Source organism: Thunnus thynnus, chromosome 8 (genome assembly GCF_963924715.1).
Source record: "Thunnus thynnus chromosome 8, fThuThy2.1, whole genome shotgun sequence".
Classification (NCBI taxonomy): domain Eukaryota; kingdom Metazoa; phylum Chordata; class Actinopteri; order Scombriformes; family Scombridae; genus Thunnus; species Thunnus thynnus.
In genome coordinates, this window is record NC_089524.1 from 24,857,755 (window position 1) to 24,879,536 (window position 21,782).

General features: G+C 40.5%; 3 protein-coding genes across 7 annotated transcripts in view; all 3 read left to right on the forward strand.

The window, feature by feature from the left end:
* Positions 1-6,365, forward strand: part of ddr2a (discoidin domain receptor tyrosine kinase 2a) — a 32,996-nt gene extending 26,631 nt beyond the window's left edge. Inside the window, exons 10-17 of one of the 2 annotated variants that reach the window (XM_067597403.1) lie at positions 906-1,042; positions 1,178-1,394; positions 1,478-1,710; positions 1,812-1,939; positions 2,054-2,251; positions 2,345-2,579; positions 4,121-4,270; positions 4,354-6,365. In XM_067597403.1, the coding sequence (XP_067453504.1) occupies positions 906-1,042; positions 1,178-1,394; positions 1,478-1,710; positions 1,812-1,939; positions 2,054-2,251; positions 2,345-2,579; positions 4,121-4,270; positions 4,354-4,485 (1,430 nt within the window). In that variant the 3' untranslated portion in view covers positions 4,486-6,365. The remainder of the gene's footprint in view (positions 1-905; positions 1,043-1,177; positions 1,395-1,477; positions 1,711-1,811; positions 1,940-2,053; positions 2,252-2,344; positions 2,580-4,120; positions 4,271-4,353) is intronic. The other variant, XM_067597404.1, reaches the window with a different exon arrangement.
* Positions 6,366-6,504: 139 nt separating this feature from the next.
* Positions 6,505-10,391, forward strand: hsd17b7 (hydroxysteroid (17-beta) dehydrogenase 7). Of its 3 annotated transcripts, XM_067597405.1 has the most exons (9): positions 6,510-6,663; positions 6,943-7,149; positions 7,254-7,346; positions 8,143-8,257; positions 9,069-9,263; positions 9,360-9,473; positions 9,621-9,677; positions 9,763-9,861; positions 9,947-10,391. In XM_067597405.1, exons 1-9 carry the CDS (start codon positions 6,629-6,631, stop codon positions 10,046-10,048), a joined length of 1,017 nt encoding a protein of 338 aa, XP_067453506.1. In that variant the 5' UTR covers positions 6,510-6,628; the 3' UTR covers positions 10,049-10,391. The 3 variants fall into 3 exon arrangements, with proteins under 3 accessions (XP_067453507.1, XP_067453508.1, XP_067453506.1); XM_067597406.1 differs by lacking the exons at positions 9,360-9,473; positions 9,621-9,677; positions 9,763-9,861; positions 9,947-10,391 and having other exon boundaries at positions 6,505-6,663; positions 9,074-9,258; XM_067597407.1 differs by lacking the exons at positions 9,360-9,473; positions 9,621-9,677; positions 9,763-9,861; positions 9,947-10,391 and having other exon boundaries at positions 6,505-6,663; positions 9,067-9,253.
* A 3,835-nt stretch (positions 10,392-14,226) lies between these two features.
* Positions 14,227-21,420, forward strand: serbp1a (SERPINE1 mRNA binding protein 1a). 2 transcript variants are annotated; one of them, XM_067597411.1, is made up of 9 exons: positions 14,227-14,595; positions 16,103-16,286; positions 16,807-16,947; positions 17,080-17,148; positions 18,499-18,573; positions 18,731-18,899; positions 19,401-19,445; positions 19,554-19,769; positions 20,040-21,420. In XM_067597411.1, exons 1-9 carry the CDS (start codon positions 14,337-14,339, stop codon positions 20,094-20,096), a joined length of 1,215 nt encoding a protein of 404 aa, XP_067453512.1. In that variant the 5' UTR covers positions 14,227-14,336; the 3' UTR covers positions 20,097-21,420. The 2 variants fall into 2 exon arrangements, with proteins under 2 accessions (XP_067453512.1, XP_067453511.1); XM_067597410.1 differs by having other exon boundaries at positions 14,228-14,595; positions 17,077-17,148.
* Positions 21,421-21,782: the final 362 nt, after the last annotated feature.

A 21,782-nucleotide genomic window follows, 5' to 3' on the forward strand; every position in this document is an offset into this window, starting at 1 on the left:
TCCACCAAGAGAAATTTCTTTTTGCAACAATGAAGCCTAGAAACAAACATATAAACATAAACTCAATAAAAACACAATAAGATAATTGAAGACATTAGTACTGCTGGTACTATAAACGCAGTACAGCATCCAAAAATGGCTTCATGTCATAAAAGCAAAGAAAAATTGTAACAATAACAGGAATAAGACAAATTGCTAAGCTGTGCAGGGAACTGAGAGGCAGTTCACATTGTATGAGAATAATGAGCGTTTCTTGCACATGGAATAAATGTCAAATTCCTTAAAGCTGTACACGCCCGTAGTCCACCCACCCAGGTGTTTTCACTCATGTTTTCTCATGGCTCTGTGGGTGTGTACAGACTGTGCTTGATTAACAGCTCCTATATTTGCAGCCGTTAAGGCAAGCCAACTTACACTGCTATCGCTGTTTATAGTTTTTAGAGTTTGGCTGATGTTGCACTGTATCCCTGCTGCTTTTTTCTCCACACCTACAAAAGAAAGCAAGAGATAGCAAAAAAAGGACTGAGCAAGAAATTATTTTCTGTTCAGAACAGTAATTCCATAGTAGTTACATTTAGGTGTGAGAGTAAACTACGTCACTGAATCAGCATGCATGATAGCAGGGCCCTTGTAGTGGCACACTTTAATGAAATGCAACCATGATTAGTGTCATTAGTTACACCTGTTGATGATCTGCCGTGAGAAAGATGTACTCTGCCTTTGCAATACAATTCACAAAAATTACTTTTTAAAAAATTGACTTTTTTTGTAAATAAAACCTTCAGTCTAGTTAATGAGGTGAAATTTGATTGAGTATCAGGACTATCCTGATTTAACTGAACATTTTGCATGCAAGTAGTACAGTCTCCATCTTCAAAAGGTGTCTCTCGCTGTTCCTTCCCTAGAAGATGACCCCACCCACAAAGTAGATGACAGCAACACCCGGATTCTGATTGGTTGTTTAGTGGCCATCATCTTCATCCTTGTGGCCATTATTGTCATTATCCTGTGGAGGCAGGTGTGGCAGAAGATGTTGGAGAAGGTGAGTTAAAATAGATTTGAGATTTTGAGTAAAATATATCATACTGACACTATCTCATGGATGTTATGTGATTTTGTGGTTTTCCTTCGGGAGGTGGTCAGATCTGTTCTTTCACCCCCGCGTGCTTTATTCTAGGCCTCTCGCCGGATGCTGGATGATGAACTAACTGCTAGTTTGTCAATACAGAGTGAGACGTTTGTGTACAACCACAACCACAACCAGTCGAGTACAACCAGTGAACAAGAGTCTAACTCTACCTACGAGCGCATCTTCCCCCTGGGTCCAGACTACCAGGAGCCCTCACGCCTTATATGCAAGCTGCCAGAGTTTGCACAGACCTCAGAGGAGGCTGGTAGGTGGACACTTCAATTTACAGACTTACAAACTACAATCATATTGAGAGTCTTAGTTACAGTGTCCCATATTGTGTTCCAGCTTCTACCAGCACAGCAGCGTCCAAATCAACCACAGCTACTGTAGTCCAAGATGGGGTCCCTCACTACGCAGAGGCAGACATTGTAAACCTGCAAGGCGTGACTGGAAGCAACACATATGCCATCCCTGCACTAACTATGGACCTGTTGTCAGGGAAGGATGTTGCAGTGGAGGAGTTCCCGCGAAAACTGCTCATATTCAAAGAGAAACTGGGAGAGGGACAGTTTGGAGAAGTGTGTGTTCTTCATCAATCTATTACAGCTTTACTTAGAGCTTTAGATAAGCTTTACTATTATTATTATTATATATCACCTCTCCTCTCCTCTCTTTTCAGGTGCACCTGTGTGAAGCAGAGGGAATGCAGGAGTTCATGAATAAAGAGTTTTTATTTGACATCCCTGAGGACCAGCCAGTTTTAGTGGCTGTGAAGATGCTCCGTTCAGATGCCAACAAAAATGCAAGGTATTGACTCTGCGTGCTACAGGGATCTTGTTGCCTGTAACTGAAACTGACAATAAATTGTAAGTTTTTTTACGGTGTGAAGTAAGTCACTTATTTGTCTTTTTGTGTTGGTAGGAATGACTTCCTGAAAGAGATAAAGATCATGTCCCGTCTGAAGGACCCCAACATCATTCGCCTGCTTGCTGTGTGCATCTACAGCGACCCTCTCTGTATGATCACAGAGTACATGGAGAACGGAGACCTCAACCAGTTTCTGTCCCGCCACGAACCGGAGGGACAACTCGCTCTGCTCAGCAATGCACCTACAGTCAGGTGAGTGGTCATGTATAAATAATTAAATGCCTGTGTGAAATTTTTTTCTTCCTTCTCAACTCATGAGTCCCTCTCTGCATTTCTCCCATCTAGCTTCAGTAATCTGTGCTACATGGCCACTCAGATCGCATCGGGGATGAAGTACCTCTCCTCTCTAAATTTTGTTCATCGAGACTTGGCCACGAGGAATTGCCTGGTGGGCACGAAATACACAATAAAGATAGCTGACTTTGGCATGAGCAGGAACCTGTACAGTGGTGACTACTACCGCATCCAGGGCAGAGCGGTACTACCGATACGCTGGATGTCATGGGAGAGCATCCTGCTGGTGAGGACCACTGCTTGTATAATGGATAAAATTGATTCAGTGTTTTCTTGAAAAGTTGATACTCAAGTTTGTGTTTATGTGTGCATTTCCTGGAATTTAACTAACATACAGTATATAACAAAAGTGAGTACACCCCTGCGCAATATCACTAAAAATTTAAATGATTCAAAATTGTATCATCTTACAATAATTGTAGTGTTTTTAGGGTGAAGTGTAGGGTATTTGATCTTATTTATAATTAAAAACAAACAGGTTAGATAGACTACATTAAAAATACAAGCCTCAAAGTACAACCTCAATGCAACAAAAATGATTACACCTGTGACTTCCAGTTAAGACTAGTTGCCTGAGCAAGGTTATAAAAGAACCTGTGAACACCACAACTTTCTTAATTTAGGCCTGGGTTGTGTCTAATGCAACACAGCTTCACATGGTGAGAAATTACCAGAACAAGTAAGAAAGCAGATTGTGAGACTTGAAGATGGGAGAGGGTACAAGATCGTCAGCAGGTTACTGAACAGAAGCCAAACACAGTTTGCAGCAGTGGTTAGGAGGTACAGGAGGACCCATGCTACCAATAACAGAAGGTGCAGTGGCCGTTCAATGTTGCATTGGAAAACAGACGGGCAAGTGCTTCTGTCTTGGCTCAAGGATTATTTGTGGAAATTGGTGTTTCAGTGACTGCTCAGACAGTTCATGAAGTCAACCTCTACGGACGACATCCAAAAAGAAAACCATTACTCACAAAACAGCACAAAACTGCAAGATTAAACTTTGCCAAAGAACATGAAAAGAAGCCTGACGAATAAACCAAAATAAGTTAGTTTGGATCTGATGGGGTCCAGCATGTTTGGCATGGACCTGGTCAGGACTACTGCAGTGACTGCATAGTGCTGACTGTGAAACATGGAGGTGGGAGTTTGCTGATATGGGGCAGCATGAGTAAAAAGGTGTAGGGGAGATGACATTTATAGATTACACTATGATTGCAAGTTTGTATACCCAAATACTGAATGAAATGATTCCCAGTCTCAAAAACGTTGGCAGGAGAGGAATTTTCCAACATGACAATGATTCCAAACACACTGCAAAAATCACAAGTTTTTAAAGACACACAGGCACAAAAGTATGACCTGCCTAAGTATATCCCCTGACTTGAATCCAATAAAACACCTTTAGAGTATTTTAAAGAGGAAGGTAGAGACACAAAATCCCTCCGGCAAAGAGCAGTTGAAAAGAATTATCTGTGAAGAATGACAGAACGTCTTTTCACAGATCTGGGCAAGACTGGTACCATTCATGCCCAGGTGGACTTTCATCATTATTTAATTGGTCAAACATTATTTTTCTTCTAATGAATTGGCTTTATTCTTTTTGGGTTCTCCTAAAAACGAATTAAAAGTGTATTAAGTGGACAGATCTATAATTACTTAACATTTTAGTGATACTGACCGGGGTGCACACAGTTTTGTTATATACTGTATTTGCAGACAGTGCAGGAAAACATACTGATCACTATTTTCACTATTTTTGTCGTGAAGGGAAAGTTCACCACAGCCAGCGATGTGTGGGCCTTTGGGGTGACTCTGTGGGAGATACTAAACTTTTGCAAGGAGCAGCCCTACTCTCAGCTCACTGATGAGCAGGTGATAGAGAACACAGGGGAGTTTTTCAGGGACCAGAAAAGACAGGTAAGTGTCATCACAAACACGTCACCTCATACTTACAAACACCAGTGAATCATTGGCTTTATTTCTCTCTCATTATCATGCAGATCTACCTGCCTCAGCCTGTGCTGTGTCCGGACTCGCTCTACAAGATCATGCTGAGCTGCTGGAGGAGGAACACAAAGGAACGGCCGTCCTTCCAGGAAATACACCGAGCCCTCCTGGAAATACAGCCTTAAAGTCAGGGCGATGTTTAAGACAGTGCTCATCTCTGAGAGAAATGGTGCATGACAAGAGTAGACCATGGTGCAGACACAATCCAGGTTTAAGCTATCTTGTTTCAACTGAGAAACAAGGTGGGAGCCACCTGTGGGCTCTAAGCTACGATTTGGGAAACACTGTTTCATGGACTTGCACACTTCAAAGATGGACTACCAGAGACATTTGGTGTGTGTCAGTTTGAGTTTAATTAGCATGTTTGCTAATTTGTTTTATAGACATATATTCTTAGAAAGTCTATTCTGATTTATCGTACATTTCCCAAAAACACACAAGAAAAGGACATGATGTTTGGTTGCGACGTGTGTTGCAGGAGCCAAAATTAAATGTAGCAAGTAACATTCGGCACTTTTGAATATGTATTTTAAGTTCCTTTTTTTTTTTTTTTTAAATATGAGTTTGAATTTCCCATTTTACAGTGTTTGAAGTATTGATGACAAACTTATGCAGCATTGTTGAGTAACTTTCTTGTGCTTTCTTTTGGAAGACTGCTTGAATGTAGAGGGGAAAAGTGCAGCAAACCATTACTGTCACATTTTGTTTCAAGTATTTCATCTCAGTTTCTCAGACAAACTCCACACATTTTTAATAACAAAGAAAATATTACATTAATAGAACATCTTTCTCACCTCCCTGCAGTTTTCCTATACGGTGATTTGAACATGAAGTGTATGACTGTGTATTTTCAATAGATAAGTCTCAAATATCAATATTTTGTATTAATATTTATATGTTCATATTTGTTCTGTTTCTGTTTTGTTGATATATTTGTGTATTAATATGTTCTTTGGAGTATTATATTTGATTGAATGCAGTACTTCTCCTCATATTCTGGATCTACACAACGACAACTACTACAGTAAATATTTTTTCCCCACTGCAAACTGTCAAGAATTGATCACAAACTAATATCAGCATCATGCTGCTTGATTATTGATCGTGTAAGAGGCTTATCAGGAGGCTGTCTAAGCTGTTTTGTCCATGTTGGGTCAACAGTATGTGTGCATGGAGAGATGTTGGGCGTGTTAAACATGTTAATGCATGTGTGCTTATAGTTTGTCTGTGTTGAAAGAGAAAGTAAATGGTATTTTGAATCAGGAATGTAGACGAAACAGGAATACTCAACATAAATCATGTGTTTAATTGGAACGATGGAATTTGTATGACTGCTACAGATCATCACTTTCACAGCAGATTATACTGTATTAGATCATAAAAACACAACTAATGACTCATCTACAAGCTGTAGTAATCAGCAGTTTGCTCTTTCTTTTATTCATGTATGCTGGAGTCTTCATTTTGTCTTCTTTTCTAGCATAATTCTGTGTGTAACTACCACTGTTTCAGTCAGTTCAGCTGTATTTACAGCCTTTTTATCAGAGACCTTTGTCCCATTTACAGTACCTTCCATAAAATACACTCATGCCTCCTGCCCTAATGCACGGCATTTTCATCTTTTATGTAGAGGTAATTTTTTTCTTTCCTTACTTTGTGATCTATGAAAAATATCTGCACAAGTAGATAAATAGTTGATAATTGTTTTGCAAATAAATTTGTGTATTTCAAATTCCTGATGGACATGAGGCATGTGGTGATTTTCACTGGATGAAAGAGCATTTTCATGGCATTTACAATCCTCTCAGTGATATAAATGAATTGGACGTAGATGTATAGCTGTAAAAATATTATTGCACCTGAACAAATTCATGATTTGTTTGGTTTTATTACACCTTTGTACTCAAATGTTTGTTTTTCAGTGAAAATGTTTTTTTTATATACGTGTAAACAAAAGTTGTACATTGATAGACAAAATACAAATAAAACCAAACAGGGAATTCTATCTTTGAGAGCTCTTTGCTTTATTCATATCTACTGAATATTTTACTCTGTGTGGGCTGTCTTCTAGCTGAGCTGACTGTGATCATGATCTGATTGGCTGAGTCCTGCTGCAGTATCCAATCACGATGTGGAGGAGGAGTGAACAATATGACTCCACAGGAAAGGAAAATACTCCATGGACCGGACAAAGAGCTTGTTGCTTCAAAAGTGCAGTAACTTTAATGTTTTCTGTGTGTAACTTGCTGCCGGTTTGGACTTGAAAAGATGAATAAGGTGGTTTTGGTGACGGGAGCAAATAGGTAATAACTGTATTTATTTGATAACTTGTTTTCATGATAAAGTCTGGCTTCTTTGGGTGCAAAGGTTGCATGACATAACAGAACTTCCAAGAACATTGATAAAATTAATTTAAACTCAATTGTAAGGAAAAAGCTGTTGCTGGATTATTTTAGTCCCTTTATTTGTTATATGGAGTGCTCATGTGTGGAATTAACTAGATTATTTTGGTGGATTTTGTAAATACTATTGTTTAGCAGTAGTGACAGTTATGACAATACCATGTGTGGCTGTTCCTGCAGTGGCATCGGCCTGGCGCTTTGTGAGCGTCTCCTCTCGCAGGACACAGAAGGTCTCCAATTGTGTCTGGCCTGCAGGAACATGCGCCGGGCTCAGGCTGCTCGCTCTGCCCTCCTCACCTCTCACCCCTCAGCTCAGGTGGCCCTGCTGCAGCTGGACACCAGCAGCATCTCCTCAGTCCTCAGTGCTGCACAGGAGGTCAAACTCAGGTGGGAGGACAGACTCACATCAGCATGGTGGTCACACACATTCAGACCCAGACAGTCATATGTGTTTTATATACATTAGCTATGACTTTATTTGTCAACTGTAGGTATAACCGGCTGGACTACCTCTACCTGAATGCAGGCATCATGCCCAACCCACAGTTCGATGTAAAAGCCTTTTTCAAAGGCCTCTTCTCCAGGTACGTGGTTTATTTTAGATGCTCACGTGGTGCAGCATCTCTTGTCTACACTTGATGTGCATGTTAGACAACTGAAGCTCCTTTAAATCACTGAGTAGTACCGCACCTGGTGGCTTTTATACTTAAACAGCAAATAGATAGTGTGTCCACATCCCATATACCATAATTTTAGGTCAGGTGCAGGATAACAAATGAAATGAAGGAATAAAGCAAAGTGTCAGCACACTGGATTGTAGCTCCTAAAATCTTTTTGTTACTGACTAAAAATGGCAAAATTTCGACCTAACTGGGTCTTCACCAGTCATCATGACAAAGAGTAAGGCATATATAGACACCAAATTAGTCATCACAAAGACAATTTCTGGCAACAATCGACACCTGATCGCAAACATCTTATTATCAAAGCTTGAAGAAAGTCACAACAATATATACAAATAGACGAAGGTTAAAAAGGACAAAACTGAAATACCAATTCCCAGAGGAGGAAGAAAGGGGAAGAGGAAAAAGGAAATAGGAAAATTGTGATTGTTTTTGATGACGTTAGGATGATGTAACTCATTTGGTGTCTATACTTACCTTGCTTTTTGTCATGTTGGCCGTTTGCCTGATGAAGACCCGGTAAGGCTGAAACGTTGCCTCTTTCAGTCAGTAATAACAAGACTTTGGGAGCTACAATCTAGTGTGTGAGCTTTTTATACTTTGACGTGTCTCGTTTATGTAACATTGTTTATTTCAAACATCTATTTCCCATGCTGCCTTTCTCAGAGCCCAAACCTCTATAATGCCTTTATTGCAGTAATATTATCACCATGTTTGCCACTGGCGAGGGGATTCTGACGCAGAAGGATGGCATCACTCATGATGGCTTGCAGGAAGTATTCGCGACCAACCTCTTCGGTCACTTTCTACTAGTGAGTCACTGGACTTATCTGGCATTTTGGTCCGATCCACACATACAGCATAAAGCCATGTTTCCTTCAGGTTTCTGCAGAGAGAGCAATTCTTGTTCATTGTTTAGCCTTGAGAAGTGATACTGGATCTGTGTGTCACTTAGCAACGATGTTCATTAAATATTAACAGTGCGTACTGTCCTAGCCATAAGGTCAGGGTATTCTGCTTACTGTGTGTTTGCAGACAAATTCTAAAACTTGCGTTTCCATCACAGAGGAATGTACTTATTCATCACACCATTTAGTTTACAGGGAAAGCACATTTTGTTTTTAGACAGGTGGAGTAAAATTACACTTTTCTGGTAAGGTCTTGGTTTGGTTTGCACATCCATATCAATTAGATTGTTCCTCTCATTGAATTTTCAGTGTCAAACTTTGCTGATTATTTTAAGGAATCTGAAAGAAATATTAGTATTATTTATTTGTGCTCTAAGATACATGGAAAGAGATGGCATAGCATTGTCATTGCAGGATAAAATCTACATCTTTTTCAGTCATTTTGTAGTAAAAATAGTTTTTAAGTGAAAAAAAATTCTGCAACTGAGTTACTGAGTAATTGATTATTTCCCCCTTTTTCTCATACAAATCAAACTGTGAGACATTTCTAGATGAACATTGAATTTTCTTCATACAAATCATCAGTCTGCCTCATTTTGTCTTGTTGACTGAACTGCAGAGGAAGCAAGATTTTATGAAAACGTACTATTTCAGGCTGAAACTGATCCTTAATAACTGATATATATTTTGTTGTGTTTCTCTGTGTTATGGAGAGATCAGGGAGCTGGAGCCTGTTCTGTGCCAGGCAGGCCGGACCTCACAGCTAATCTGGACCTCCTCCAGTAACGCTCACCGCTCAGCTTTTAACCTTGAAGACGTACAGCATCAGAGAGGCACGCAGCCCTACAGCTCCTCCAAATATGCCTCCGACCTACTCAGCCTGGCGCTCAACACACACTACAACAAACAGGTCAGCCGGCACACACTTCACATGTATCATCCACGTCTGTGAGGTAAACTGTTCTTCCTATACACTATTGATGACTGCTGTCATTGTGCTTTTCAGGGTTTGTACTCATCTGTGATCTGTCCTGGTTTTGTGATGACCAACCTGACCTACGGCATCCTGCCCTCCTTCCCAGCATTCCTCTGGACCCTGCTTATGCCTGTCTTTTGGCTTGTAAGTAATACTCTCAGTATATATATATATCACACCTGTTTTTTCCAGTTTGGTTGTCTTTATGCTATCGCGGGTGTAAGAAGAATTAAAAAACAGCACTGGAGTTATTTTGTTGGATCTGAATGCATCTTTCTTTCATGAATACAGATAAGAATATTCACCAATACTTTCACCTTGACACCTTATAATGGAGCTGAAGCCCTGGTAGGTGAAGCAACATTTCAAATTTCCAATGTTCAGTTTCTCAGTTCAGTACAAACTGATTCATGAATACTGCTCTCGCTTGTAGTTCTGGCTGTTTAAGCAAAAGCCTGAATCACTGGACCCACAAGCCAAGTACCAAAGCTTAACATCCTGGCTAGGCAACAACTACACACAACCACGCAAGGTACCGTATTAAATACTATCCATCAAAATTTAGTTTAAATAGTCTTGTATAACAGTTAATGTGAGTTTTGTATCTTGTGTTCCAGATGGATATTGATTTGGAAACATCAGACACTTTGTATGACAAATTGCTGCAACTAGAAAGTGAAGTAAGGAAGAAACTGAAGGAAAAACAACAACAGTCCTAACATCTTCACAGTGGCCCCACAGGAGCTGGATCATCTTGATGCACATCACACAATTCTGTCATGGAGAGCGTTTTATTTTTGGCTTGAAGGTCTCCTGGGAGTAACATGCACACTGGCTGTCAGACCTCTCAGTATTAACACAGCAACATGCAAGTCTGAATTTACAGCAAGGATGAGCAAGACACAGTGACTCTATGAGTATTTTAAGCTTGATTTGCTGTTTTCATTTGTATTTTCTGTTTCAGGCATGAAATAAAAATGTCAGTTAAAGGACAAACAACCAGGATTATGCGTGTTGTGATGGTTTGAGAGCGAGTTCAGAATAAAACCTTGTGTTCATCCACTTCAGTCCTCTTCTTCTCAGTCCACTCATGATCCATTTCATTATATATCGGCAATCTGGTTGTTAATCCCATGATCCTCACGACAAAATGCAGTGCAGTCCGACAACAGACTATCAGTATCATGCCAAAAGTTTACATAAGTGGTCTGCGTGAGCCCCTCTGCGGTGTATGGTGGTGCCTGCAGATGCGCACAGGCGCACCTGAAATTCCGCTCAGGTGGAGGATTTGGGGCGCAAACCCAGCAGTGGTCCCCGTGCACGGCAGCTTGTTTCTCAGTCCCGCACTCCTCCTCCTCTGCTCCGCTCAGCTTCGGGTTACAAAAAGCCCACACCATCCCGCAGAAATAGACGAAAAACGTGCCCATGACCATAACCATGAGCGCGTAGGACTCTATCATGGCTTTGGTGACTGGAGATGTCATCTTTGAATGCGCCGGAATAATATGAGGTTGAGTTCTCAAAGTGCGTTCAGGAGAGACTGTCAGTGTGTCTGGCATCATCCTGTGGGTTGGACCACTCGGTTCAGAGACAGTGACAATCAGAAAATAAAGTATTGCTTGTGTCGCCACCTCACTCTCATTATAAAACAGACATCTGACATCTGTGTGAGAAATATCACAAAAGTCAGTCTGTTGGCACAATGAACCCACTTTGATATTATCCTGCCAATTTGGGAACATTGGACAAAAACTCCAGACACTGGTGTGACTATATATTATACATAAAGTCAATGTCTAGTTCTGGTTATGCATTTTGGTCTATGACCAAAAATGTAATGTTTTGATTAAATATCACATAATTTTCAGTAACTACCCACTTAATCATGATAATATAAACCAGGAGAGCAGCAGAAAGGTTCAGTGATAAAGCTGAGCTGACCTTTAAAACCAAACAGGGAAAAACGTCAGCCTCATTAACCTAATTGAAAGATTGTGGACTTTAAATTGAGGCCATTCTGGACAGAATTAAAAACAAACAAACAAACAAATTCAGCTGAATGTAATTCTGTAATTAGCTGTAATTCTGCACAGCCACTAATAACAATATTAAATATCCATTCACATTTTTTGAAACGTATTTTTTTAAAGGTTAACATTTTTCTTCCTGTTTGTGTTTGATTGTCTCTACTGAGAATACCAAGTAGGAGTGTGAATAAGAACATTTTAGAATCATTATCTTTGTATTTATGATACAAAGCAAAAATACATAGACTGTATGTGACTGAATGTAACAGTATACAGACTGCAAGTATCCATTTGTCTCCCTGACAATCACATGTGTTCCCTAACAGGCCCATCAGCTGGCAGGGTTTGACTTTCCTTATAAGGTCAAACACCCACAACTCCCAAAATATCATCAATGATCAATGAGACATTGGAACTTGAGTTTATTGCCTCTTTCTAGAGCTTTACATCACAATATGTTAACCTTGCTGGGTTTAGGCATACTTAATTTTACATCAAAACATCTCAGGGAAACATTGGTAAGAACATTGGACACACATAGATCACAACGGTACTCTGATGTTGTCAAGTATTAAGATTAAAGCCATTTATCTGAGCAGCAAATGTTTTTATATTAAATATCTTTATTATCCAATTTAAAAAATAACAAAAACTGTATTGTGTTGCTTCCGATGTAAAAACAAACAGTACTTTGTTAGATGGGCAAGAGGCATAAACAAACCACCAGAGGCCATTTATTTATTTAGGTACATATATGTGTATGTATTTAAATTTTGATGAAATACCTTTCTTACATTTTAGTCTGTAACTAATGAATCTTTTCAGTTATCATCACATCAGAGGTTGTAGTTTTGAGTGAAATATCTCTCTCCTCAGCTGTACTTTGTGTTTATTGCTAATTTACAAATGTTAGCATGCTAACATGATAATCTAAGACGGTGAACTGGAAGCCTGAATATTATACCTGCTTAACATCAGCATTGTCTGTACGAGCATCATGTTACAGCTCAAGTACAGCTTCAGGCTGCAGACTCTTAGTTTTTAAAGATTGCCTCTTCTGCTACAATAATGTCCTGAATCTTAACCGTTTATGAAAGGAAGCAGTGAAGACTTATCAGGATGTCTGTCTGACTATATGATGCCTTTCCTGTTCATGATCAAAACTGTTGCGCAGATACACCCACTCAGACACTCTCCAGAGCACAAACCTCCATCAACCTTGAATTATTTTCCTTGCAAAGTTGTGACCTTTAAGAATTTATTATGTTTTTCCTGTTCGGTTGGTTTTATTGTGTGATAAAATACGAAATGCAAATGCTATAATGGAAATGCAGCTGATTTGCAATGGAGTGCAACATGATCGTTACATAAATAATCGCTTAATGTGAAGATTCCAGACTCAGTTCAACCCCTCAAAAGATCATGTCCACTGCACCAAATCTCAGCCAACTTCATTTGAAGATTTGAAAGAGGGTTTTTTTTTCTGGCATTTTTGCCTTTTTTGGCAGAGACTATAAAGAGATGACAGGAAATGAAGGGGGAGAGAGGAGGGATAACATGCAGCAAAAGTCCTCAGCAGACTCAAACTGGACGTTGTGATTACATGTTCAGCATCAAACAGTCCTAAACAACTAGGATGTCCACATTAGATTTCTTAGATATATATATTACTAATAAACAAATAGATCAATGTTTGCATAAACATACACATGGGGGTGAAAACACAACCTTCTTCCAAACTGGTTAAGGTCAGACCTGAAACAAAACATACACAATCTTGAGGAAATGTATGTACCCACAAAACGAATTGCTCAGAAATGGGGAGATGCTTTCTAACCCCTATAACTGCTGACCCTTTGACCTCACACTCTAAAGTCACCACGTTTCACTGCATTTGTGCACAAAACCACATTTTTGTGCTCTGGATCAGGTTTTATAACCTCAGGATTAAAATAGTGCAAATCCCTGTATCTAAACTCAAGTGTGAACTGTTGTTTACTTCAGCAGGTTTCAAGTGAAACTCAGTGTCATGACACTAAAAACTTGTCCTGATCCTTCTCAACCTGTTTAGACTGATATGGCAATCTGTCTGTCAAGAATGGCATTTTTTGAGGGCGCTTCACTTAAAATGTGTCATCATTGATAAGGATTTTGTCCATAATCTTGCATGGCATATTAATCTGAATGTGTTTACGTGTCTGTAGTGTGTGGCAAGTGTATTTGTTTATGTTGTTTGTATTTATTGTTGTAACATGCTGCCCTCTTGGCCAGGTCACTCTTGAAAGAGGAGATTTTAATCTCAGTGAGACTCTTTGTACCTGGTTAAATAAAAGACAAATTAGAAAGGAAATATAAATTAGTAAATTATCTTTTTTCTTTCTTGCTTGCTTTGAAGATCCTTATTGAAAATTTACAAATACAATATTTGAAGCAATAAAGTGCAACAACTTTTCCTCCTTCGCCAAATTTTTTTAAACAAAGTTCCACATCGTGCCTTTTAACTCCATTGTACCCCACAAGCTTCACTAACTGGTGCACCTGCTGTCTTCTTTAGATGTTTGCAAGTGTTTTATGGCGGTATTAATATAACCAAAGCTACAGAGCAGATGTTGATCTGTAGTTTGCAAACGGATCCAGTGTGGCGGACAGGAGTTTGAAGGTCTGAGGAGGTTTCTCTGAGGAGTCAAAACAAGAGTGTGTATGCGAGCGCCCATGCTTTGCGTTAGAGAGGCTAGCAACATTAGCGAGATTGGCATTGTGGGTGTTGTAGTTCTTTATTGGTCTGCCCTGTATCTAAACCCATTGCTCCTCGTGCTCAACGAACTACACGCCCCACCCGCGCCAACTTCGAGGTCCCGGATGTCTATCGCGCCGGAAGAGAAGAAGGTCCTTTTCCCAGCCATCTTGTGGCTTCATCTAGCGAAGTGTTCGCACCAAGCCTCGTAGAATCGGAGGAAAATCCTGCTGAAGGGGCGCCATCATGCCCGGACAAATGCAAGAAGGTTTTGGCTGCGCCATAACCAATCGATTCGACCAGTTATTTGACGATGAGTCGGATCCATTTGAGCAGCTAAAGCAAGCCGAAGAGAAGAAGAAGAAGGAGGCTCTCGCTCCTGGTGCCGCCAAGACTGCAGCCCAGGCTGCCAAACAGCCCAGAAAGGAGTCCCAGAAAGACAGAAAGACCCCGCTGGCCGACAAGAGGGAGGAGACCCAGGCCCCCGTCCCACTCAAGAAAGATGGTAAATATATTTTCTGCGTTTTGTGAGTTAAAACTGCAGCCAGGAGATTAAAGCTAACAGGCTAAGTGGCTTGCTTTAGTAGCTCACCAGCTTCATAAGCCGCCTGACATGAGGTCCGCATGGCTGCTTTGTGTCCCTCCGGGCTGTCAGCCGCCGAAACAATGACATTTAAACAAACATGTATTGCTGTGAGAGGCGAGCAGCTCCAGCTATTCACTGATAAACAGTTTGCAGGTCAACTTGTTTTGGCTTGTCTCCCCCTCCTCTCGGCCTGGTTGAACAGGCTGAACTCGCCTACAGAGAGAAAGCTGCCATCAGATGTTTAATGTTAGTTCAGTCCAGTCGTGACATCCAGTAAAGGTCACTTTCTTTTTTTCTTTTTACAGGAGTTTGACAGAATTAGCGCTAAGCAAGCTATCACTCTAGACTTTTAAAAACGTGTTATATAATATAAAATAACATCAAAGTGGTCTTGTGAAATCTGGCATATTATAAGCAGATATAATGTTGCCTAAATGTGTGTGAACTGAATCGTGGTGTGCATGCTGGTGGGGGGGTTTTTGTCATCAGACGTGAGGAGCTTTGCTCTCATGGTGATGAACCTCGTGGTTGTAGTGTGGGGCGTGTAAAAGCACAGCCTCCAACTGCCACTTCCTATTGGTGCACACTACAGGCTCAGTGCATGCAGTCAACCTGCCTCAGAGCTTTTACGCTCCCATATCTGTTTTTACCAGATATTATCTAGTCCGTTTAAAAAAAAAAAAAGTTATTAAAAAATGGCTCAAAACGTGTATTTTGTTCTCACAATGTGTTTTGATGACTTTAAATTTACTACATGCAGAAGTGAAGCAGTGTCAGGAGTTAACTCTTAAAGAGGGATTCCCACTCACAGGCCGTTAGCTGGCCATTATCAGCATGTCCGCCTGCCAAAGTGGGCTCATATCTATTTGCTTGAGAGAAGATGAGACAGGTGCGTCACTGTGGTGCCGCCCAGCTGCTGTAGTGTGGTGGTGGAGGGTATCTATTTTGGTAGCTGGTGATTTAAGCAATGGGTGGGACTTGTGTCACACAGGGCCACTGGCTGTCAAACCATGTGCTATGGAGGGTTAAAGACTGTTAATTCCAACCCCAGAGTGACCGAGTGGTTTAACTGATCCTCACCTCTCAGTCTGAGCAGGAAATAAAAAAGTGATCGTACTCCAAACTCGTCTGGGTGGATTATTTCCCACCTCTTTACTAAGTTACATTCACCAATTTATAAATGCTATTTCCTGTGCATTTAATAGTTTTAATTAATTTTATATTTTAACCGCTATATTATATTGCAGACAGATGTATCTGATAAACTAACCAGCTGCCATAGTTTTTTAAATTCTGCATGTTAATTAGGGTATTTGCTCCATTTAAAAAGAACAATCACCTTCTTTCTCTTGTCTGGGGCTCAGCAGTGGGTCCTGATCTATCAATGCTATTGGTCCTCTAATCCTCCTGTTGTGGTCAACCCTAGGTGCCGGCATGAGGAGAATGGGCCGCAAGCCGGAGGGCGATGGCTTCAGACCCCAGGGCGGCCAGGGAGAGGGGCGCCCCCCCACAGACAGACGGCCTGTGGACAGGCGGCCCCCTCGCCGCTTCGAGAGGCCTGCTGGTGAAGGTGGTGAGAAGCCCGAAGGAGGCGAATTCTCAGTGGAGAAGTGAGTTCAGTTTCCAATTAGCAGACATTTTAATTGAGCAGCACCTACATGAAGGAAAAGAGGAGCATGAATCACCACTGTTAGTTTTTTTTTCAGCTTTACATCTAGGCTACAGGGGCGGGGTTCGGAACAGTAACGGTTAAAGGCTTTGCTGGTGATGATAAGGCTTCGTATATTGCCCAGACAACTGTAGGCATCTCCTTGTCCCACCAGTTTACTTGTGAAAATTTCATACAACAAAATAAGATTGTAAAATATCAAAGTGCAATTGAGACCAATAAACATTAGTCAACCTTAGCTAATTTCTTCTCACTGCAGAGTTATAATTAAAGAATCTGTTTAATATGGATCATTAGCGCTTCACATGAATGAACTTGATCTTTAACTATTTGTCATTCTTTGCTAGTTCTGCTCTTTGTCACTTAATTAAAACTCAATTTAAGTGATCAATTAAATACAGCCTGTAGGTGGCGCTTCCTCAGACTTGTGAATTGACGGCGTTCTTTGTCCCCCTCCTCAGGCCTGTTGGTGATAGGCCGATGAGAGGACGCGGCGGTGGCAGGGGCGGCCGTGGAGGCAGAGGACGCGGCATGGGTCGCAGCGATGGCTTTGATTCCAGAGGAAAACGTGAATTTGACAGACACAGTGGCAGCGACCGATCGTAAGTACTTTTCAGTTTTCATGTAGCCTTTTTTTAAAAATATATCATAAACATCAGGTCTGATTAAGACCTGTGTGTGTTCATTTTCTGAATGTGTTGAGATCCTGGCTAAAGCAAATGTTGTTTCAGTAGTCTGAAAGGCGAGGAGAAGCGTGGTGGAAGCGGATCTCACAATTGGGGCACCGTCAAGGATGAACTCAAGTAAGTTGATTTGTGTGCAGCATGACAAACTTTGCTTGGAGGGAGAGTTACAGAACACCTTTTATTATTGAGAACTAAAAATACACTTGTGAAATATGAAAGGTGTTTCCTTGTATCAAAGTATTTTGTATTTTTAGAGAACACTTGGTTGTGTTTTATACGTTGCAAAGGCCACATAACTGCAATGTCCTGCCATGGTTCAAATCCATTTGTGGACTGAAGTTGCATGTTAACACTCCTCTTCTACAAGGGCAAAAAAAGAGATTTTCTGATTTTGCTCATCAATTCCAAATCATCATATCCTGGTGATAAATTATTTGAGTAAGAAAAGTCAAAATATGTTCCTGTTTATTAGGAACAACTAGCTGAAGCTCAGAGTGCAGCTAAGTAATAAATTCTACCTTCATAAAGGTTACAATGCTCAGTTAGCTTTGAAGTTGCATTAGAGATGTGTTGATTTAACTTTATGGTGATTTTTAAGGCAGTAATTTGTGGAAGTGTTGAATTGTTTTGCATTACACAGAGTTTCTAATATTGGCATTTTTATAAATGAGGTCGACAAAATATTAGAAACACCTGTGTAATTCAAAACATTGCAATGGCACACAAGCGCAAACTACAGCCTAGAAATGACAATGAAGTTGAAACAACACGTCTCTAAAAGAGTTTCTACACAAACTGAGTATTGTAACCTTCATGAAGCCAGAATGTATTACAGGACTGCTGTTGTGGCTAGGTGTATGTAATAAACTTGCAATTAATAGTATAAAAAATTAGTCATTTTCAGAATGTGCCTTTAACAGTTTCTCATAAATCAGTAAGTTTTGCCTGTTATGAGTCAACCTCTTCCAGGCACCACTATTCTTGAGCACAAGTGTGAAAATAACATACCCAAAATAACAAGGTTACCTTTCAAAACCCTGGTCTCATTTGAAAGGTAACTCTAGATTTTACAACTAAAGTCGTTCAAAAGCGTCATTCAACAGGTTAAAAAGTAAAATAATGAGAGATAAAGTCGGTATCTTGCCTTGCACAAGATGGCTTTTTTTTGTACTTGTCGCAGATTCTCCGTCATCGTGACTATGAACATATATTTGCGCAGTGATGTCACTGCTTTCTTCTATAATTGAAGTGCAAGCTCTGGTCCGTCATATTGTGAACATTACACACATGTGTAAACACCAGCAGTGCAGACCACAGCATCGCCCAAAATTAACATCCAGGAATCGATGAGCACAATTTGTATTTATACGATTTTCCAGTTCTCAATGCCTCAGCTTTATGTCTTGCTGAATGTTGACATTGTTGGCAATAATTGTCTTTTACTAATTGTTATTTTCCTCTTCATAGCGAGCTTGACCAATCAAACGTCACTGAGGAGAACCCTGAGGGAGAGGAGCATCCACCTGCTGACTCTGAGAACAAGTAAGCTCTTGTATTGTCTTCATAAGTCTTGACTAATCAGAATAAACTGAAGAGATTTAAGACCAAGAACTTTGCAAATCCACCTAGATTTATATTTAAAATGTAAATAAACTGAAGGATGTTACTAAGACTCGTCGTGTGTCTGTTTTTACTGAAGGGAGAATGAGGTAGAGGAAGTGAAGGATGAAGGCCCCAAGGAGATGACTCTGGATGAATGGAAGGCCATGCAGGACAAGGAACGGGCCAAGGTGGAGTTCAACATCCGTAAAGCCAACGAGGGAGCTGATTGGAACAAAGGATTTGTGCTGCACAAGTCTAAGGCAGATGTAAGTCAGAACCACAGCTCTGCCTTTTCTGAACAAGTTCCTATGGACCATTTAGTTTTAGTGGTGATAAAATTTAAGAAAATTGGAATGGGTAGAAAGTTATTACTTGATCCCCTGAAGGCAGTTTGAGCATCATCAGTCACTTTGTACTGATGTAGTATTGTATCATGTTTTCAGGCTCTCTTGTCCATGTAGATCAACAACCTTTTACAAGGGTTGCATCAGTTTCCTGTGAATAACATCAGGTTACCACATACATCACTGTCTGAAAATAGCTGCAAATGAAAGCAAAAGGTCCTTGATGGCTGCACGTCCAACTCTGCAGTTCAACCACAGGACAACAGACGAAAGTAGTGGCTACATAGCATCAGGCTGACTGATATGATATACTTGGTAAACTTCCGTGTAGTAATACTTTTGTCTCGCCATGTATTGACACAAGTTTGAAATGCAGGGATAGGATGTTTTCTTAATGTTTGTCTTGTTTTTCTCCAATCCCAGGATAAAAAGGGCGATCTGATTGAGCCTGAGGGTGATGAGTCCAAGGTAAAATCTCAACTGTTGTTGCACATACCCCAAAAAATATCTGAACTCAAATCATACATGTTAGTGAAATATGCCAAAACAATAATTCCTCCTCTTTTCCTAATTCAGCTGGAGGATGAGCACCACTTCCGGAAGCCAGCCAATGACATTACGTCCCAGCTGGAGATCAACTTTGGAGACCTTGGTCGTCCAGGCCGCGGACGCGGTGGACCACGTGGTGGCCGGGGCGGTCGTGGCCGCGGTGGCGCCGGCGGTGGCGGCGAAGGCCGTGGTGATGGCCGTAGCGATGCCCCTAGGCCGGTCCGTGGAGGAAGGACTGACAAGGTAACTAATCTTGTAGGAAGTTAAATTCTATTCTATTCTTTAATGATGTTATCTGGACACACCTTCCCGTTCACTTTAGTGAGAAAGTGTGTCCAAACTTGGACTGGTTCCGTATGTTGTTTCTTTTTGTCAATTTAACGCTGCCCATACATAAATGCGTAATGCTGGATTCTCAGTATTAATTTCTTAAAGTCCTTTTTGAGGCTATGAGCCATGACACATCTTAAAAATGTTAAAATTTTCTAACTTAATGTTTACTTTTCTTCCCAGTCATCCGCGTCTGTGCCCAACGTGGACGACCCAGAGGCCTTCCCAGCCCTGGCTTAAGCCCCGGCTGCTGTCCCTCAGGCCTACAGGAGCCTCCTGAGCACCTCCACTACGAGGCTTGCATGTTCCTGGATCCTTCAGCAAAGTGAAATGATGGAGAAGACTGTCATTAACTATGGCACTCAATGTGAGGACTGAGTTTTACCGAATAAAAACAAAATGAAGACGGAAAAAAACAGAAATTAACAAAAAAAAAACAAAAAAAGAAAAGGACTTCTTGCTACTCTGGAGCAACTTATTGGTAGAGGTTTTGTACTTGGAAACAAAGTAGCAGGGATGTTTTCATACAGTATTTTTTTCAGAGGTTATGCATTGTCCATTGATAAATTTTTGTAATTGCTGCTTGAAAATATGCATTTCGAAATGTAAGCATAAGGAGTATCTTTAGCTTGGTGTGTGCTATTGCTTGCTCGCTTAAAAATAGGCACTGTGGAGCTCCAACCCAAGCTCATAAGCTCTGCCACACCAGGTATTTCTGATGAAGTTACAGCTTCACTCATTGAGATTTATGGATTTTTTTCTTTAGCACTGGGGTATTGTTTTATATTTTATACAGGAGGTCTATTCTTCTATGATCTTCGGCCTGTAAATCTGAACTATTTTCATAAATTCTTTCAGAGACTGTATTTCACATGGTGCAAATAGGGCACAGCTTGATCTTTGATTGAGTGATGCTGCCTACATTTGAATGCATTGATGAAATGGCGCCTAAATTTGTATTAAGGTTCTTTTGTACTGAAATGTTCTAAAGGAGGAACATTAGGTCATTTTTGGAGGAACACAAGGTGATAACGCTCCTAAATTAGCATTGATCCTGAGACTTTTGTCAAGCAGATTAATTTGAAGCTGGAAGTTATTCCATGTGTACTGATTTTCTTGTATTTAGGGTGCTATTCACAGTATTCTCTTCCTCCCTGCCCATTTCATCTTTGATTATTAGCCATGTGCAAGTCAATTAATGCCTTTGTTTTTACTTTAAAGAGTGATACGGAGAGGAAGTGTCTTTACTCGGTTGAGATTGCGGCAGTATTCCCCTGGAACGCCCTCAGACCTTCTCCGACTGTTTACACACTCCACTCCAGCATCCTTACACAGATGTTAACTTAGCCCAGCTTCAGTTTGTTTCTGCAGTCTGTTCTGTGCTGATATTTTCCTCCACTGTTGACTTGCCCTGTAGCTTCCACAGTGGCACCACTGCATAATCGCTCTGAAAGAAATACAGTCGTTCATTGTGTGGAACAACTGACGTGCTCTACAAATGTGTGAATTCTAGCCCTGCTATTAGAGACCTCTGTCGGTAAATAAAGATGGTCGATAAATCTTTTGCATTGTCACTCTTTTTATCCTGCCTGCACACAGGCAAAATGAATTTACAAATATACAGTACTTGGGTTTTTGCTTATAACCATACAATCTCATGTTATGGTTGTTTAAGTTGAGCGTTCGTACAGAAGTCTTTACTGGAAAAACTTGTCAAGCAAGTTTATCAAGTGATCATCTCTGGCCTAAAGTTGTTAAACTAGGTTTACAAAATATTCTACAGCTCAGCTGTCAGGTCAGACTTCCCTGAGCCTCACTTCATGCCAACACCGATAAACCCGATCAATCAGTTTACTCTGTTTCAGACCAGTAGTCATTTGAAAGGAAAGACAAGACATAAACACATCTGAACGGATGCAGATGTTG

What these genes read in the sequence shown, in the direction of transcription:
- hsd17b7 (XM_067597405.1), top strand. Translation starts at nt 6,629, where the DNA reads ATGAATAAGGTGGTTTTGGTGACGGGAGCAAATAG. An exon ending in ACACACACTACAACAAACAG is followed by an intron (nt 9,264 to 9,359) that starts GTCAGCCGGCAC and finishes TGTGCTTTTCAG; the next exon opens with GGTTTGTACTCATCTGTGAT. An exon ending in TTATGCCTGTCTTTTGGCTT is followed by an intron (nt 9,474 to 9,620) that starts GTAAGTAATACT and finishes TCATGAATACAG; the next exon opens with ATAAGAATATTCACCAATAC.
- serbp1a (XM_067597410.1), top strand. Translation starts at nt 14,337, where the DNA reads ATGCCCGGACAAATGCAAGAAGGTTTTGGCTGCGCCATAACCAATCGA. An exon ending in GGCGAATTCTCAGTGGAGAA is followed by an intron (nt 16,287 to 16,806) that starts GTGAGTTCAGTT and finishes CCCCCTCCTCAG; the next exon opens with GCCTGTTGGTGATAGGCCGA. An exon ending in GTGGAGGAAGGACTGACAAG is followed by an intron (nt 19,770 to 20,039) that starts GTAACTAATCTT and finishes TTTTCTTCCCAG; the next exon opens with TCATCCGCGTCTGTGCCCAA.